A 17,599-nucleotide genomic window follows, 5' to 3' on the forward strand; every position below is an offset into this window, starting at 1 on the left:
ATGGTCTCTGGTTTCAGGAAGCCCATTCAATTATGAGAAGTTCACATTATAAGAGCACTCTTATAGCATCCTCTCTATTAGCATTACATGTGTAATGCATTATAGACATACAGATAGATATTGTGAGGGATCCTACACTTTATAACACCTTGTTTTGCATGGTAAAAATTGTTCCAATAGTTCTTGATATTAATATTTTATTTAAAAATTACAATAACTTGATTATAATGATGTTTAAAAAATGCTGAAATTATAGTTATATTTAAACTAGAAAAATGATTAACTTACCTATAGAAGCATTAAATAATTCTCTTTTTAATTATAAAAATATTTTTTAGAAACAAGAACGAGAACAATGCATAGCAGTGTAAAACATAAATTGATATTTTTTTCAAAATTCCAAAACTATCCAGGGTCCTATAAGAAGCATCCATAAAACACAGAACTCAATAGGTACTGTAATGGTCAAAATCTTAAGCTGAAGACAATAAAGATTACTACTTTATATAATAGGATACAGACCGATTCAATAATTGTGTTAATATGTTATGATGTCTAACTTTAAAATGGTGTAATTATAGTTATATTTAGCCTAGAAAAATGATAAACATACCTATAGAAGCGTTAAATAATTCTCTTTTTTATAATATAAATTTTTTTTAGAAACAAGAACAAGAACAATGCATAGCAGTGTAAAATATAAATTGATATTTTTTTTCCAAAATTCAATTCCCTCTGGTGATGTTATAAATAAAATATCAAAAGTCAAATTTAGGTGGATGTTATATGAATATATAAAGCTTCTTTACAGCCAAAAAAATTGGGGAAAAAAATATCATTTATGGAGCAACAACAAAAGTGGGTTTATCACAAAACCTTGATTTTTTAGTCAGCTGTTCTATAAACAACCAAGTCATTACCTGTATATTATAAAGCAATGCCAGGCGATTAAAATGAGGTATTAAGCACTTTCTAACTCCAAAAATTGATTCTTCTAGAGCAAAAATTAGTTTAGCATTTTTGGTGACTCAAATTTGAAATTTGATTTGTAGCAAGAGAAAAATATTAAAAAAAACATACTTTTTTCTATCTAAGAGGCAAATTAATGGTATCAATATATTCGCAAATGTCTTATATACAGTTTAATACACTTTTAAGTCCATTATTTTTGGGCTTTGAGTGAACGTCGAATAAGGTTGATTTTATCTCATTTGCTTCCTTCGCCCTGTTATTTGTTTTAAGGTTTTTTTTCTTAAAAACTTATAACGGCTGTAATTTTCTTCTTTTTGAAGCAATATGCACAATTTTTACCCCCCTCCCTCTAAACCGTTAAGGGTTTACTAAGCAAACTAGATTTTAAAAAAATAAAAAGCAATGTCAATTTAATTTTACCTTTCGCTTTTTATTCTATGTTTAATGTATGAAAAGTACAATTTAAATTGTTGGGAAGAATTCCTTTTATTGTTAAAATATCAATTGGATATTATAATAGTGGATAAAATCAGTTTACATGAAGTTCTATTTGCTATCAGCAAGAGACAGATAAGTTCGCCCCCAAGAATTTTCTTTGGACATTCTAACTAACTAAAGTATATAAGATAAAGAATATATCCTAAAACAATATAATCATAAGATGTTTCAAATTGAAATATATATTTTAAATTTTATGTCTCGCTAATCCCAAGACGTATTAAAATCTATATATTAGGTCAGCTTTATGAATAGTTTAATATGGCTATTTTTCTGTCTCTCCTTTCCATGGATGCTTGATGCTTTGGGTACAGCCGCTGGTTATATATAAAGCAACAACAATTTTTGTTCTGTTTTTTATTCTAAAATGTTGTGTCCATGAGTAATGTTTCATTACAATTGGTTTGGAATGTAATTAGAAAAGTTTAAGACGTTTCCCCTCCCTCTTCCTTCCGATTTTTATTTTAGCATTTCAGGAATAACAATTTCCATTAAAAATAGCAAGACTAATACGATGATTTTGACAATTCGCTGTAAATGTTATTATTATATAAAAGTAACAGGATGTCTAACTGCATCTGTGTGTACCTAAAGCTTTTGCTTGCTTCTAAACTGATATGGTTATCCTTTACGGTATAGGTTCCCTTGGGTCTTGGGTATGTTCATAACTATTTTAGGGTAGGGTACCTTCACCTTCCCAAGATTTATCACCCCTTGAAAAAAAGCACCCCATGAATTTTTCTTTTCTTTTTACAACTAAAATGGAAAGCTGAGGGTCGACTTCCCCCTAAACGCCAACATCGAGTATCTCTAGGATTGTAGATGCTCGTAGATTTAATAAAATGAAAAATGTTAAAAAACAACTAAGGAATTATACGAAGAAACACGTAAATCAAACTCAAAATCAACATACAAATATTTTGTATTTCATATTCAACCGATAATGGACGCCTTAGAGGGGTCTATCTTAAAAGAAAATACATTACAAAATCAAAAATAAGTTTTATTGTAAAATAAAGAATATTAAAGTTGAATGTACGTAATCTACATACGTGACTAGAAAGGAAACAAGGACAATGAAGTCCAAGAATGAAGCACGAATATACAAGAATAGTTTCCATAAAAACTGATATCTTTTTGAACTGAATTTTTTTTGTCTTTTAAAGCTTAACCCACAGAAAATATTGTTGAGTAATGAAATAAGCCCTCAGGGTCACAGAAATGGCGAAAAAGCATTGGAATTTTTTCAATTCACTAGATGACTTTTGTTGAGGAATAAATTTTTTTCATTGTAAATGTCAATTTAAATTATACAGGTAAAATCAATAAATCGCTGGAATATGCTAGTAGGTTTTTTTTTAAGTTTTCTAAATATATACATGAAGCCATAGACGTCCAAGGGGGGGGGGGGTTTAATGGGACGATTACCCCCCCCCCCAAAAAAAAAAAAAAAATATTTTTCATATTACCCCCTCCCCCCCCCCCCATTTAAAATTTACCCCCACCCCTAACCATTAAGAAAAAATAAAATAAAAAATCCCTAATAAAAAAATTTTTTGCGCGCCTCGCGCGCATTTTTAATACTGAATATTTAATAAAACTTAAATTACCCCCCCAAAAATTTTACCCCGGGGGTAAATTTTTTTTGGGGGGGGGTAATTACCCCACCAATCAAATTTTACCCCCGGGGTAATAATTTTGGGGGGATAACAAAAATTTTGGCGCGCTTCGCGCGCCATTTTAACTTCCCCCCCCTCAAAAAAAGCTTGGACGTCTATGCATAAAGCTGTATTTAAATTATCGAATTCATTTCAACTCATTTTGTTTCTCATATAAAAAAAATAAGGAATACTATCTTGACCAGCGGAAGCATACAGTTGGATAAATATTTCATAGTTATAGAGCAGATGTGCTATTACAAAGTTGAAACTTTGTGTGTAGAGTTCTTTTGTAGAGTTTTTTTGGAATAGGCAGACGCGTGTCCGCCGCGAATAAGCCGCAAATCAAACCAGTATTTATCAAGATTTAAATTTTACTGAATAGACGGGCTGACAATTTGTTACAGAAATCCAGCTGATTTTTGAAGTTATAAAATATACCAGTTCTTTTAGTTTAGGGCTGCCGAGCCCTGGTTCTTTTGTATAGAACTTATTTTACTTATCTTATAAACTTTAAAACAAGGTTGTAGATTAAATCAAAAACTTTTTTCCTAGACAGTTTAAATTAAGGTTCTTTCAGTTTTTTTTTTTAACAAAAATTAAATGTTCTGTAGAGTTCTATAGGAGTCTATAGGTTTTTATAAGCAGTTGAAAATATACAAGAAAAACAACCTACTATTAGCGAAGTTTCTAAATGATTATGGTATGTTAGTACTTTGACAGTCAAACGGTCATTCTATGATTAAGAATCTTCTATAACTACGCTGTCTACACATTTAATACTTTATCTTTCCCCACAAAAATGATTTTCTACTTTACATCATTATTTCTAAAAATAAATACTTTAAAATCTAACTATTTAGGGAACCTTAAAGATAAGACAAACATCGACAATCTGTTACGCGGCCTCATTGATGATAAACAAAATTACTCCTCTTCTCTAGATTCTTTAATTGAAAAGTTTTAACACTTCAAGTTTGGAACTAACCAATCAAAATTCAACAAAATACCCAAAAATTTCTCGGCAACAAATAAAATACTGTGGATACCAGTGCAATTTACTTTCCAATGTTCCCTCCCTCCCTGGAAATTATAGTGTTAGCATGTTTTTGATGAGTTACTTATGGACATAGTGCATTACAACTTTTTAAATAAACATACCACAATCTTTTTACAGTTTAAGTTATTAATTACTTCTTAAAAGCAATGCTTTTAAATCGTTATTTAAGCATGTTAAAATCATTCTATCGATTTCAAATATATGAACATGATTCCTGTAACAATAATATAAGACATTATGACCACTACCAAAAAGTCTAACAATACGTCCATTTTAAACATGCTGATTTTCAACTTTTTAACCGCACTTTATTGATTTAATTATCCTATTCATCTGATTTTTAAATCAATGATTCCTAGGACAACAAGGTACAAAATTTTGGTCAAAGTATCTATATGATCAAATGTAAATATTCCCTAAACCGAATCCTGTATATACGCAATTTTGCAACTGTATATAATACAATTTATCATACTTTTAATTAAGTTTGATACGTGAATGGTTTAATTTAGCGGTCTACTATAAATTCAAAGTTGTGGCATATCCCCTTTACCGTAAAAGTAACTATAGTTAATATAACAAATGTATTTTCTGCAATTTTACTTTTAAACTTTTAATACATGGGTAACGGGGCTCGGCAGCCGCAGCTTTTTAATAATATAGCGTTTTATAACTATAGTTGTTGCAGGTATAATATATGAAGCTGGAACATGCCTCGCTATTTTTAAAATCATCCGTTTTTCTTTTTTTTCTAAAAAAAATCTAAGCTGAACTTTAAACCATCCACATCCGCTGAGAGCCAAATGCAAAATATGCAGCAGCGAAGCCCCATATAATATAATAACTTTTTTTATAGGATTTTTTTTCACTATATTACTCTTTATTGGTAATGTAGTAAAAAAAACTTTCTCTGTATATATAACTTTGATTCCCCTACATTTTTATGTAGGTAGTAAAGATTAAGATAGTAAAGGTTTTTGTCCGTTAAGATCTCACTAACCACCTAACCAGAAGCTGAATTTAGGCAATTTTGTTTCTACCATCAAGTTTTTGGAGGGTTTAAGGCTATTTTTCTAGCCTATCCCCTTCCTCAGAGCAAGACAAGTAAAAATTAAATTTTATCCTGATTGCCGTACGCACAGTTGAACCAACAGACGGATATAACCAAGTTATTAAGCAGCTGCACTTTTAATAAAGTTTAACTGTACATGAGATCTGATTGCAGACTGGACAATCGAACCAACAGAATGACATAAGCTAGCTATAGAGTAGCTGCACTTTTAACAAAGTTTACCTGAACTTAAGATCTGACATGGTGTAGCCAAAGCTCTCAATCTCCAGAGTACACATCTGCGTGTCCAGAGGGAAGTACTGGAGGTCAAGTGGACAGGTAGCTTTGATGGTCAACCTGATACTCCGCAGGATGTCACCAGTGTACATTATTCTGGTCAAAGAAAATAAACAAATTGGTAAATTTGATAATTTCAGTTTAAATATGTATAGTACTTCAATTTTAATAAGTTGAAATATAACAGTTTCTTAAACAACAGGCAATAAATTGATGTACGTTCCAAATGATGATAAACCAAATTACCCCCTCTGTAGCTCTATAATATTTAATGAAACATTTAGATATTCTTGATGTAGATCATCCAATCAAAATCTAATGAAAATATTCATAGTTTTGAGTCAATAAATGAGAGAATGTGTTTTTAAAAAACAAATTTACAGCCCCATGTCCTAGCTCCCTCCATTATCAAAATCTGTAGCAGTGTTTTTAATATTTATATGGTGAACCAAAACAACTTAATTCCTTGTGAAAGACAGTAAACCGCAAACCAATATTTGATCCTATCTTTCTCCACTGTGTAAACAAGGATGACAACATCCATAAAAGCGAAGCACAGAAACGGTAGGACAAACGAACATTAATACTTGTATAGTGTCAGAACTGAATAATCAGAATATAAATGTGGAAGAGTCAAAGCAAAATTGTAAGTAAATTTGTTGAAAACAGCTTGATTCAGGATAATGTTTATGGACATACTTACATTTTTAGAACTTGATTATAGAGTTGCTTCGCTTATTACATTGTACTTTGTTGTCCCAGGAATCAATATACCAAAAATCAGATCAATCGGATGATTAGATCACATAAAAATTTGTTGTTAAAAATGTAAAAAAATCAACTTGTTTAAAATGGACGTACGGACATTTAAGTGATAATTATAGAGTTGCTACGCTTTCTAAATCGTTCCTAACTATTAAAGGAATCACCATGCAAAATTTGAAATCGATAGGACAATTCTAACATGCCTAAATTAACGAAAAAATTTACCCGTTACGGACGTACGGACGGACCGACCCTAATTATAGAAAAGCTTCGCTTTTAAAAAGGTATTTTTGGGGGTTTAGATGATGAAAAAAGGATAATAGGAATAATTTATTTGAAGTTAATGTTGCTTCACGGTGATTTTGCCTGGTCTAAACCAAACAAGCTATAAAAGCCAATGAGCCGCTGTTTCCCCCCTACACAATGAGATATTCGTGGAGTTTTAGAAAGAGTACCTTTAGCCAATTATATACCAATAATGCTTTTATTTTTTAGATGTTAAAAACCCTTGCTGAATTTAACCATTTAGGACTTTACCTATCATTAAATTAACCATATTTTATATATTTTTTTTATTTTGGTTTTATTTTAAATAATTGTTTGAATGTATCAAAAACAATACTATAAATGTTAATATAAAAAAACTTATAATTTAAAGAGTAACATAACTAATTGTTTAGGAAAACATATTTTTTTTATATGAACAATATAATTTTTTAACCTTAATGATTTGGTTGAAACAATTATTATTTTATAATTATTCAAATAATAAATTAACTTAGCTCAGGAGTAAATTAGAGCATTTAATGGTTCTTCTAATTAATTTCAACACGATCTAAACTTTTTTTTTTATGCATAAATTATCAATAGCAAAAAGGCACTAAAACCAACTTTGCTCATTACTATTAATTAAGATATTATAAAGAACATTTGGCTGGTAGCGAAAAGTAAAATGAAATAATCAGAGGATTAAAGGAATAATGTTTTTTTTGTAACATTGAAAAGGCTAAAAGTTTTTTTTACACACATCAATAACAATGTTTTAGTAAACAGTAACAGATTTTTTATAAAAATATAAATTCTATAAAACAAAGGAATTTCTCAATTTCTATAATTTTACGTTTTTATTCCTTAGTGATCCTAATCTAAAGAACATCATCAGTTGAAGAACATTTATGGAGAAAAGTAAAAGTAAACTGATATAAATTCTATTTGAGAAAAAAGGTTTTTTTTCTTGAGGTATAGTATCGGCAATTGATATGTACCAGAACACTTTTACCATAAAAGCTAAATGTTTAGGAGTAGGGATAGGAGGTAACTATCCACCCCTTCATTTGTTTTAATTAAAAAAAAATTCTGAGGGGAGCCATATATCTAAATGACATACATACATCCTGTTACTTTGGTAGTATATGCTTACTCACTACATCTGTCATTAGCAGGTTCGCAACGTAAAACGCAACCGACATATATATATTCTAAATCAAATTGTTGGTTGTCTTATGGGTGTCTTAATTATCCTATATATTCTAAATCAAATTGTTGGTTGTCTTATGGGTGTCCTAAATTTTTCCTATCATGTAGGATTTTTAACTATTTCCATATCCCTTAAATTTAAGATGCCTGTAGATGTCTCTTGGTGTAATATTGTTGAAGATTAGGACGTTCGGACGTTTATACAAATCCTAATTATAGAGTAGCCTTGCTAACAATTAGCCTGCATATCTTTTTCTGTATATTTACTTATCTATTTATTTTTTAGATCATTATAGTACTATCTTCATGAATGAGTGGATATGGATGGGTAAAAAAGTCCAGTCTAGCAATAACATAACAGCAGATGTGAAGCTTTTGACAGAAGGCAGCAGTGATTCAAATCTACTGTTACTGTAGGTCTATAAATACCGCAAAAAGCAACAGACTTTATCAAGAAAAACAGCATAAGATTAATCAAAAATGATTTGGAAAATATTGCTTAAAAATATATGAAAACATAAAATGTTAGGTAGATTAATATCATGAAAGAAAATCTTTTTAAGTCATCCAGATTATATATAGATGGATGAATAGATAGAATATTCAACTGACTTTGTTATTCCCCAAAGAGAAATTATTGGGCTCTAATAAATCATCGGAAAAGCCATTTCTAGTATACTTAATTTTGCTACGACAAATATATGCAGCTTACAGACAGACACATACACACACTGCAAACAGAAAAACAGTAACAGACATACAGATACATACTCAGACACACAGACACACACAAACATACAGACAAACTTACAAACCCCTAAATTACCATATCAAATACATAAAAAAGTGCATACAGCATTTTGCATGGCTAGTACAACAAATTTTCTATTTTGAAACTTTTCTCTCATCATTAACAATTGAAAATTAGTACATCCGAATGGCAAAGTTTTAGTCAAGCAGATCATTCAAATCAACCCATAAAAAATTATCAATTCGTGTGATATAACAAACTATTTTCTATTGCTTTTAGTCCAAAAATACCTAAAATATATTGAAAACTTGGCAAAAAAAGCATAAAGACAGAAAAACTGACATTAAAATTGTAGGCTAAAAACTACATAAATATTCTTTTAAAAATTATCAGATAAACTCAATGATAAAAATGTTTCACACAAAAATAAAATATATAGATAGACCGGTTTTTATCTGAGTTATTTATCTTGCTTTAATATATTTCTACTTCAGTAAAGTGTAAAGATCTTTTCATTGGTTCTTGAATTATCGAAAATATTGAAATCACTGTTTCTTTTTAATGATACGCCCCTAAAAGCCTCTAGGAGTACTTGAAAAAGTGGAAAGATTTAACATTTAAGTTTAATTTTTTTAAATTTAATTTTTATGGGGGATATTTTTTTCCAAGTGTGAATTCTCTTTGAAGAGTAGAGGTTCTCTCCCCAAAACAGTTATAAACTTTTCTACGACCTATTAGAAGCTTTGCAGTAAAGGACAAGCGAAATAAAGCTGTTAGTGAGATCACTACTTACAAACACAGAGACATAAAAATCCACAGATGTTCCTTTAATTTTATATATCTATAGAATGTGTAATTTTGTTTTTCAAAATTGGAGGTGTACATCAATATATCTTTCATTGTATTATCCCTTAAGATAAATGGTTTTCTAGGGGCGTGGCCACAAGTGTGATTATATGTTGACAAAATGACTCTAGACCCGACATCTACTGACCATTTATACCCGCCACAAATAATTGCTACAATTATTGAAACATGGCTATATTTTTCAGGGGATATAAGAATAGGTAAATACAATAAGTAATCAACTTTAAGTTTATTTAATACTTATATTTGCGGGAACTTTTATTTAATGAAATCTTCCAATTTTTAACATGTACAAAACGGCCTGCTTTATTGCATCAAGATCCATGACAGATCTATATAGGAAATAAATGTCTATATTTGAGCTCAAGTTTTCCAAATATTAAGTGTTTAAAACCCATAGTGTTCCAATAATCCATAATAAACTCTCATTGACCAGAACGATATGACCCATTATTTTACTGCATGAAGAATAAATTTTTATTTTATTTCATGTTGCTATTTGAATTACTAGCGGCTTCGCCCCTAGCCTCTAGGGGCTTTGCCCCAAGAGATAATTGAAAAAAAAATTAAGTACTACTGGTGCTACTAATAGTCTAATGTGTTCTCAAGAAAATTACTACTGGTGCTGCTCATAGTCTAAAGTGTTCTCTAGAATTTTTTTTTCTTTTGGGGGGGGGGAAATTTTCATTTTTGGGGGGGTTGGGGGTGTCCCACCCCCCAAGAAAATAGCTTAAAACCACCACAGGACCCATAGACCCTGAAGAGTAGAATCCAATCGGTTCAGTGGTTACCGAGATCTTAAGCTTCAGACGGACAGACAGACAGACATCAAGCTACTTTGTATTATAGATTGAAGTATTAAATTTATATTCATAAAACAGAAAATTTAAATTTATAATATAGTAAATAAAAGAAAACTTAGCTTTAAAATAATTTGATGCTAGAGATATGTGCGTAATGTGGTCAGATATTGAACTAAAATTTAACAGTTAACTAAACATTTTAACCTTTTCAGGTCGATAATTTGAAATGAAAAAAAAATTAGAATCCTAAAATATTTTAAAGTTAGAGAGGCAAAGTTATAAATACTTTAATACTTTAAACAGGGATAGGACAATGGAAGAAAAAGGTTAATATTCAATCTAGCTAATAGCGGAATAATTTTAGAACGTCACCTCTAGTCTTAGTATAAAGATGACAACAGCTATGAAAAACGAAGCGTAACATATTATAAGGTCAGACAAACCAACATTGACAATTATAGAGTATCATCACATTTGATATTTAACTTTATCTAGCGAACAATCTGAACATAAATTTTGTGTTAATCTATTCTAAAAATACAAAACGCTAATCATTAGATTAACTGCACAAAAAAAGACTTATTTTAGCGATGTTTATCCTAGCAAGGTGACCCTGTAAATTATAAAGTCGAAGTTTTTAAATTTTTTTTGTTATGGTTTAAAACAAGTTGCTACTATTTCAGTTAGAGATAAAATCCTATAAATCATTGACTTTAAAAAAATCAGCAATTCCAACAAAAATTTGGCATGAACTTTGAAAAATATATTCATGTCATTTTTATTATCCGTATATACTTGTATTTTTCTACCTCTTTTCTCCAATAGATTAAAGCTCTACTTAAAGCTCAGTCTTTCATTGAAATTAATGGAAAATTTTTTTGTGGTACATTCAACTACTTCCAATTGCTCCTCCTTTCTGCCTCCCCCTTCATATTTTACAATTGTGGGGAGAATTTCCCTAACCCAAACTATACCTTAATTTTAAGGAAAAAGGTTATTTTTGAAACGCAAGTCATGCTAATTTTGTTTTCTCCAACACATCCTAAAATTTTAATCAGTTTGACTATAGCAAAGTATTTGATGTATTTTTTCTATTTATTGAAATAACATTAGTTTAAAGTTAAATACTTCAAATAGTTTGTTTCTACACTTTCATATGCCTTAAAATTATAGCCAATACATAAATATAAAGAAAGAAGTATCTTTTTTTAACTCATTATTAGACATTGTTATTTGAACAAGTACAAAAATATAAAAAATTATAGCATGCTCATTTTTGTCACTTTAATTTTTTTTCCCAAAAAGCAAAATACTTTACTTAATTCTGTTGATATTTAGAACAGGAAGAGTCAAAAAATTATTATTTGATCTTTAGGGACACACAAACGCACTGTAAAATAGTTATTATACACATTTTTACCTATTTATAAGATCAGAATATTAAAAAGAAGCTTAACATTTTTACAAAAAAAAAAGTTATGTAATTTACCCTATAATGGTCAAAATCATTCTTTCTGATATGTGCAAGAACTTATTTCTGTTTACCACAGGGTCTAATCTTGCATTTTAAAAATAATTTTAGAATTATAAATGAATATTTTTAATGATAAATTGGCCGTCCCCCTCCCCCCTCCTTCTCACTTCAGCCGCGGCTAAAAAATAATGACTTGTTGTGGCCAAGTTGGCCCTCAATAGAGGAACTGAAGGTGGCTGAATAAACAGTCTAATGAGGTATGGAAAGGGCTGCTATAGAATTCTTTATAGACCAGCATCAGGCAAATAATCAAACCAATATAGGTGGCTGGATAGTGCCACTGAAGCCAAATAACCAATAAATGGTGCTGATTATATTATTATACATAATACAGCCCACTATAATGATATATTATAAACTTTTTATAAAACTAAAGATAAACATTAGGAGTAATCTAAATAAAGCTAGCATGGAGATTCATATTTTTTTGTGCAAGACATATATATTTCAGAAAATTAGGATCCAGAATACTTATTCGTCTATAATTATGAGTTATGATTATTAATGATTGGGTCAGCGGTTCTAACATAGTCCTTTATAAAGAGTAATGGGCTGCTTGTATACATCAATTGGTTCATGGCTCTAACTGTAATGGCTATGTGCAATAATCGGGTTCTCATTATCCCCACTACAAATGGGTTTTATTATACTTTCAAAGTGTTTTTTTTTCTCACAGGAATGAAGACATTTTTGTTAAAATAAAGAAATCGTTGTATGGATTATCAATAATTAGATCCCAACCTTTACAGTTTGTAAATGCACTAAGATCCCGGCAGACAACCAACCCTTCACCACCTATGTCTGCTGTATGGAATATAAATTTTTACCACTTTATTTCTGCCTGTTAATTTTCTTTTTTATATAAAGTTGACTGTGTAATGTGTATGTGTGGTATTCGGCAACCGTGAGCCATGCCTATGGCACCCCTGAACTGGGGTTCGGTGGAGGGTCAATGGCCCTCCCCCGAGTCCTGGGGAAGGGGTCTGACGACCCCCTCCCTATGCTTAAAATTAATGATTGAATCTGTCATGTTTATTATGGTTAACTGTATTCTTAATTCTCCCCCACCCTTTCCAGGGATGGGGGACCATTATTGCCCAAACTGACTATTGTATATGTATTATAATGCTTTTATGTTATGATTATTTATTCCTATCCATGTATTTATTGTTTGTTGTATATAGCTTTAGTATCCTTTAAACCTTCAATAAAGTGACAACTGAAATAGATGTTGATTATTATCTAGTGAATGCTAGAGAAGCGTAGCTTCTCTATAGTAAGGTGTCCACGTCTGTCACACTGCCGTAATCTAATTGAACTCCGGTGTCTGCCATTTATCCTCGGCGGATACCACAACTTTTGGTGACAGCTGTGTGAGATTACGGCGAACCACAAGTGTAGAGCAGACGCGCATCTGAGGCTAAGGTACTCCCAGCAGTGAAACTGGCAAAACTGACGCAAGCAACCTGAATTACCCACCCTGGACAGCAAAGTTTAACTCTGCATCCGGCAGTTGTGGAAGCGAGACAGCGAAATTTGACGAAGAACCGCGAGCAGCGCCGACATCTAACGGAGAATTGAGCGCTCAAAGGGCTGAAACTGGCCTGCGGACCGGCTGAAACAAGCCAAACAAGTGTAAACGGCTGAAAATAGGCCAACTTTACTGCAAGAAATAGCAGGATCCGAACCAGTGGCGCTAGCAGGACGGGACATTCCCTGCCGCCATCAGCCGGATTTGGATCAGCGGCGCTAGCAGGACGGGACATTCCCTGCCGCCGATAGGCTGAAACACGCCACATAGCTGCAAGCTGCGAGCCAACATACGAGTGTAGTGCACCAGAACAGAGAAAAACTACGTCAACTCCAAGTATCCTGAGAGGCTACAACGCAGCCACCCATCTAGAAAAACAGATATTATGTCACATTGCAGGGATTACCACCCTGGTGTGATGGCTAAACAATAGATTTATGAGCAAAGCTTGGCAAACAAATTGTTGTGTTGTGATAAACCTAAAAATAGAACAGGCTTGGATTTATTGTGTATTGTGATAACAGCTAAAAATAGAACAGGGTTAGTAAACAAATCTGTTATGCAATTGTGATAAGGACAAAAATAGATGCTAGATGTAATATAATAAAGACCCTGATATACAATCAAATCACCTCAAGCCTACAGCACAACAACAATACACCCCTTATTCCAGAGGAAAGGGAGGGGCCCCTCTCCATTGAAGGCAAATACAATCAGGGTGATATAATAGATAAGCCTAGGATTAAGAAGAAAAGGCACTATTACACCAGCACACAGTTACCCCCCTCCCTCACAGGGGGAACGGACGGAGTTACCCCCGTCCCCTCACGCGCTTCCCCCTTCCTACCCACACTAGACTAAGTCCGTCTGTAGTGTGGGGCTAGCGACCGGGAACACAGAGCGCCATTCACGGGTAGCGCAACAGAGTGCGGAAAATATCATGAATTCAACGGACAAAGCGGACCAATTAGAGAGCGAGTTGAGGGATAAGTGCGCGTTTTCCCCGTGTGCGCGGATTTGACGGTGCGTACGCGCGTTGCAAGGACAGGAGATTTCACGCACACACACACACACACACCGGAGCGGAGCTACTCCATAGCATTTAACAGGGGTATTTTTAGCAAATAAAGAATTACAAGCTTCTCTCCTTCTAGCTCTAGTGTGATAAAGGAAAACCCAATCAGTTCCTGACAGCAGTTCAGACCCTCAACATCTATCTACCCCTACCAGCCTACCCTACAACCTCAGCACCTAACTAGTGATAAGTACAGCTAAGTTATACCTTTGCAACTAAACTACCAACCTAGTGATACAAACAGTGTTGGCTGTTAGGCTAGAAAGCCTCAAGTGACAAACCATCCATTTTAGTACTGTATAACTTTGTGCCCCGCCGTTGAACCGTTGACCCGATGGACCAGCCGCAAGCCCCAGGAGGTGATCAAGCCCCAGGATGGCTCCAGGATGACCCTCAGCCGGCCCCAGCCGAGTACCGCAAACTGATGCTGAGCAATCTGCCGGAGTATAGAGGGCCGCCCAAGCAATCCTGGTCGTCACATATCCGCAGACTCGAGATGTCATGGGCGGCTTACCGCGTGCCACCTCATGATTCCCTCAACCGCCGCAACGCCCTCCTACTGTCACTGGTAGGGCAAGCGGCGGAAATGGCGTCCCATCTGTTTGGCGAGGCAGGCCAAGCCTTGACCTACGAGCAGGTCAAGGCCGAGTGTGAAATGCTATTTCGTCCTGCTTTTGAATCCCAAACGCTTAAACAAGCGTTTAGGGATTACAAGCAACACTCGACAGAACCGATACAGGCGTACATATCCACTAAATGTGCCCTGTATCGGGACGCCTACAGCCATGAGGATCTTGAGTTGTTGGTGGACGAATTAAATCGTGGAATTCGTAACGCCAATGTAAAACGCATCATGATGGGACATGAAATTACGAGTGTACCTGAGTACACTCGTAAGGCCATGTTTACCGTCACCATGATCACAAAGCAACTGAAAGAAGGTGTGTGCCTAGTGGACTCTACCGACGGGCTGACTGGATCCGCCAGCATCCAGTTGCCCCAGTATGATGATTCGGAGCCAATGGAGATTGGCGCCTTGGCTCCGGGTCTCCACCAGATGGGGAAGGTCGCTCCAGATGACAAGGTTCCAGGTCACTGCTTCCGCTGCCAGGGGAGAGGCCACCGAGCTCGAGACTGCCCGACGCCTGTGGAAGTTAGCCTAGAGGAGAGACGCACCCAGCCACGCCGTGACCGTTCTGCCAAGTGCGAGCGTTGCCACTATGACGGTCACACGGCGGCCGATTGTAGAGCTGACTGGGCCCAGGTAGCCAGCCGCAGGCGCACCGCCGATAAGGGCGCCCCTCCAGGGAAGCCCAGCAGAGTGGCCCACATGGAAGGGAGCGCGCCCCCAGCACCACCGCAGCAAGCAGCCGCCCCCAAAGCTGCGGACCGAGCCGATGGGATGCCGCAGTTTGGGACTGTCCCAGCTAGGATCAACGTACTGGGCGGCGCGGCTGAACCCAACCGGGTTGGCCTAGGCTTCAGCCTCAACCACCTGGGGCCAGAGCTGATACAACCCAACAACATCGCCGAGCCAGAGATTCTGAGGCCCCAGCCTTTTAGCCTCAACATGATGGAACCTGCCCGACTGAGCCTACCCAGCAAGAGTGGAGGGGCGCTACCCAGCGTCCCTGAGACGGTGTACGGGGAGGCCCTGGCGGCCGCTGAACGAGAGAGGCAGGAGGCGCTAGCCAGCGCCTCAGCATCGATGTATGGGACGCCACCCGGCGTCGCCACCTGGGATGACGGGGGGGTGCTATCCAGCGCCTCCCACCTGGTGCCTGGGGCGACAACCGTCGCCGCCACCGAGATACCTGGATCCTGGAACGAGCCAGCCTCCAACCTGATGTCTGGGGCGACAACCGTCGCCGCCACCGAGAGACCTGAGTCCTGGAACAAGCCAGCAGTCCCAGAGGAAGGGGTGACACCCGTCACCCCCAGTCAGCCAGCGCCACCAGCCTGCAGGGAGAGCCCAGCTACATGCCATCCAGAGCCCCCTGCCAGCCGAAGGAACCCAGCTGCCCAACACCAGGATAAGTTGAATTTGTTAAATGTGTTGTATCCAAGCTATTGTAAAACCCCAGCCTTGCCTGTGCCCCCTGCACTAGAGGCTGGGGAGATTGAAATTTGGGAAGATAAGGACTTGCCTGTGCCACATGCACCTGAGTTCCTAGGGCAGGGGAGGGAAGTGAGTAAGGGCGAGCCTGTGCCACATGCACTTCAGCCACATGCCACTGGGCATGCCTTGGACAAGGGAAGGGAGCACTTGGGGCTAGGGGAGCCGACACCCAGGCAAGTGCCAGTCGCTTGCCAGTCTGTCATTGGGGAGGGTATCGGGGTGCCCCGGCCGCACAAAGATAACGCTCAATGGAAACTTGTATCTAGCCAGGAGCAGCCCAGCCGTGTCCAGCCACAAGAAGCCGCCGTGACCAGAGCTGAAGATCCCCAGCCGCGTGTGCGAGGTAGATGGTTGCCTGGAAGCCTCTCCCATTGGTGGATGGTCCTGTGGGGCCTCCTGCTGGCAGCCGTGTGGCCTACAACCAGCTACGTCCTGGTGGGATGGGACTGTGCCAACCCCACCCACGTCACATCCTACAATAAAGAAAAGATGTGTAACACGGAGCCCCTACACCAGGAGGTGCCCCTGGGCCATGAAGTGCACGTCCTGCAGCAAGTCAAGGTGAGGGAAACAACCGGGTACAGTTGCCAGCTCACCGTGTCCCAGTGGACATTCAGGTGTGGGGTATGGGGTCACCTCAAGGTGACCTCGGTCCCCACCCTCATGAGGCCAACCAAGATAGACCCAGAAACGTGCCGAGACCTGGCCAGGAACCGAGTCTACACGCTGCCAGGCAAGACCCAGCCACTGACGTTCCAGCTGAACCATCCCCTGTTCTTCACCATCGACATGGTGGGCGCCCTCGTCAACAGCCCCGAGGGGGTGGGTTGTGAAGGGGAGGACGTCCACTTCGAGGGCCAGCTGTACCGCAATGAATTAGTGCTCCAGGAGCGACGGCTGCTGGTCAAGGAAGAGACCTACGTGGTAGAGGATGGACGGGTGGAGTCTCAATCTGACCACCTGACCCTGGAGTGTCCCCATTCTGAGCTGTCCTGCATCACTGGGGAAGCAACCTACGTGTGGGACCACCTGGGGAGAGATTGCCCCTTGAGGCTGATCCGCAGCCTCCAGCCCAGCCTAGTGATGGATGCATACCTGGTTGACCATCAGGCCCAGTTTTTCATCAACATGACCAACCCCAC

The 17,599-nt window shown here is 36.9% G+C and overlaps 2 protein-coding genes across 15 annotated transcripts in view; one reads left to right on the forward strand and one right to left on the reverse strand.

Annotated features, from left to right (window-relative positions):
- LOC145330785 (gamma-aminobutyric acid receptor subunit beta-like) overlaps positions 1–17,599 on the reverse strand; it is a 104,604-nt gene that overhangs the window by 68,372 nt on the left and 18,633 nt on the right. Inside the window, exon 2 of the mRNA XM_080175451.1 lies at positions 5,483–5,632. Coding sequence (XP_080031577.1) covers positions 5,483–5,632 — 150 coding nt within the window. The remainder of the gene's footprint in view (positions 1–5,482; positions 5,633–17,599) is intronic.
- Positions 1–17,599, forward strand: part of LOC145329995 (uncharacterized) — a 334,647-nt gene that overhangs the window by 45,501 nt on the left and 271,547 nt on the right. The window lies entirely within an intron of this gene.

The sequence above is a fragment of the Acartia tonsa genome, chromosome 10 (assembly GCF_053477335.1).
Source record: "Acartia tonsa isolate MP-2025a chromosome 10, ASM5347733v1, whole genome shotgun sequence".
Classification (NCBI taxonomy): Eukaryota; Metazoa; Arthropoda; class Copepoda; order Calanoida; family Acartiidae; genus Acartia; species Acartia tonsa.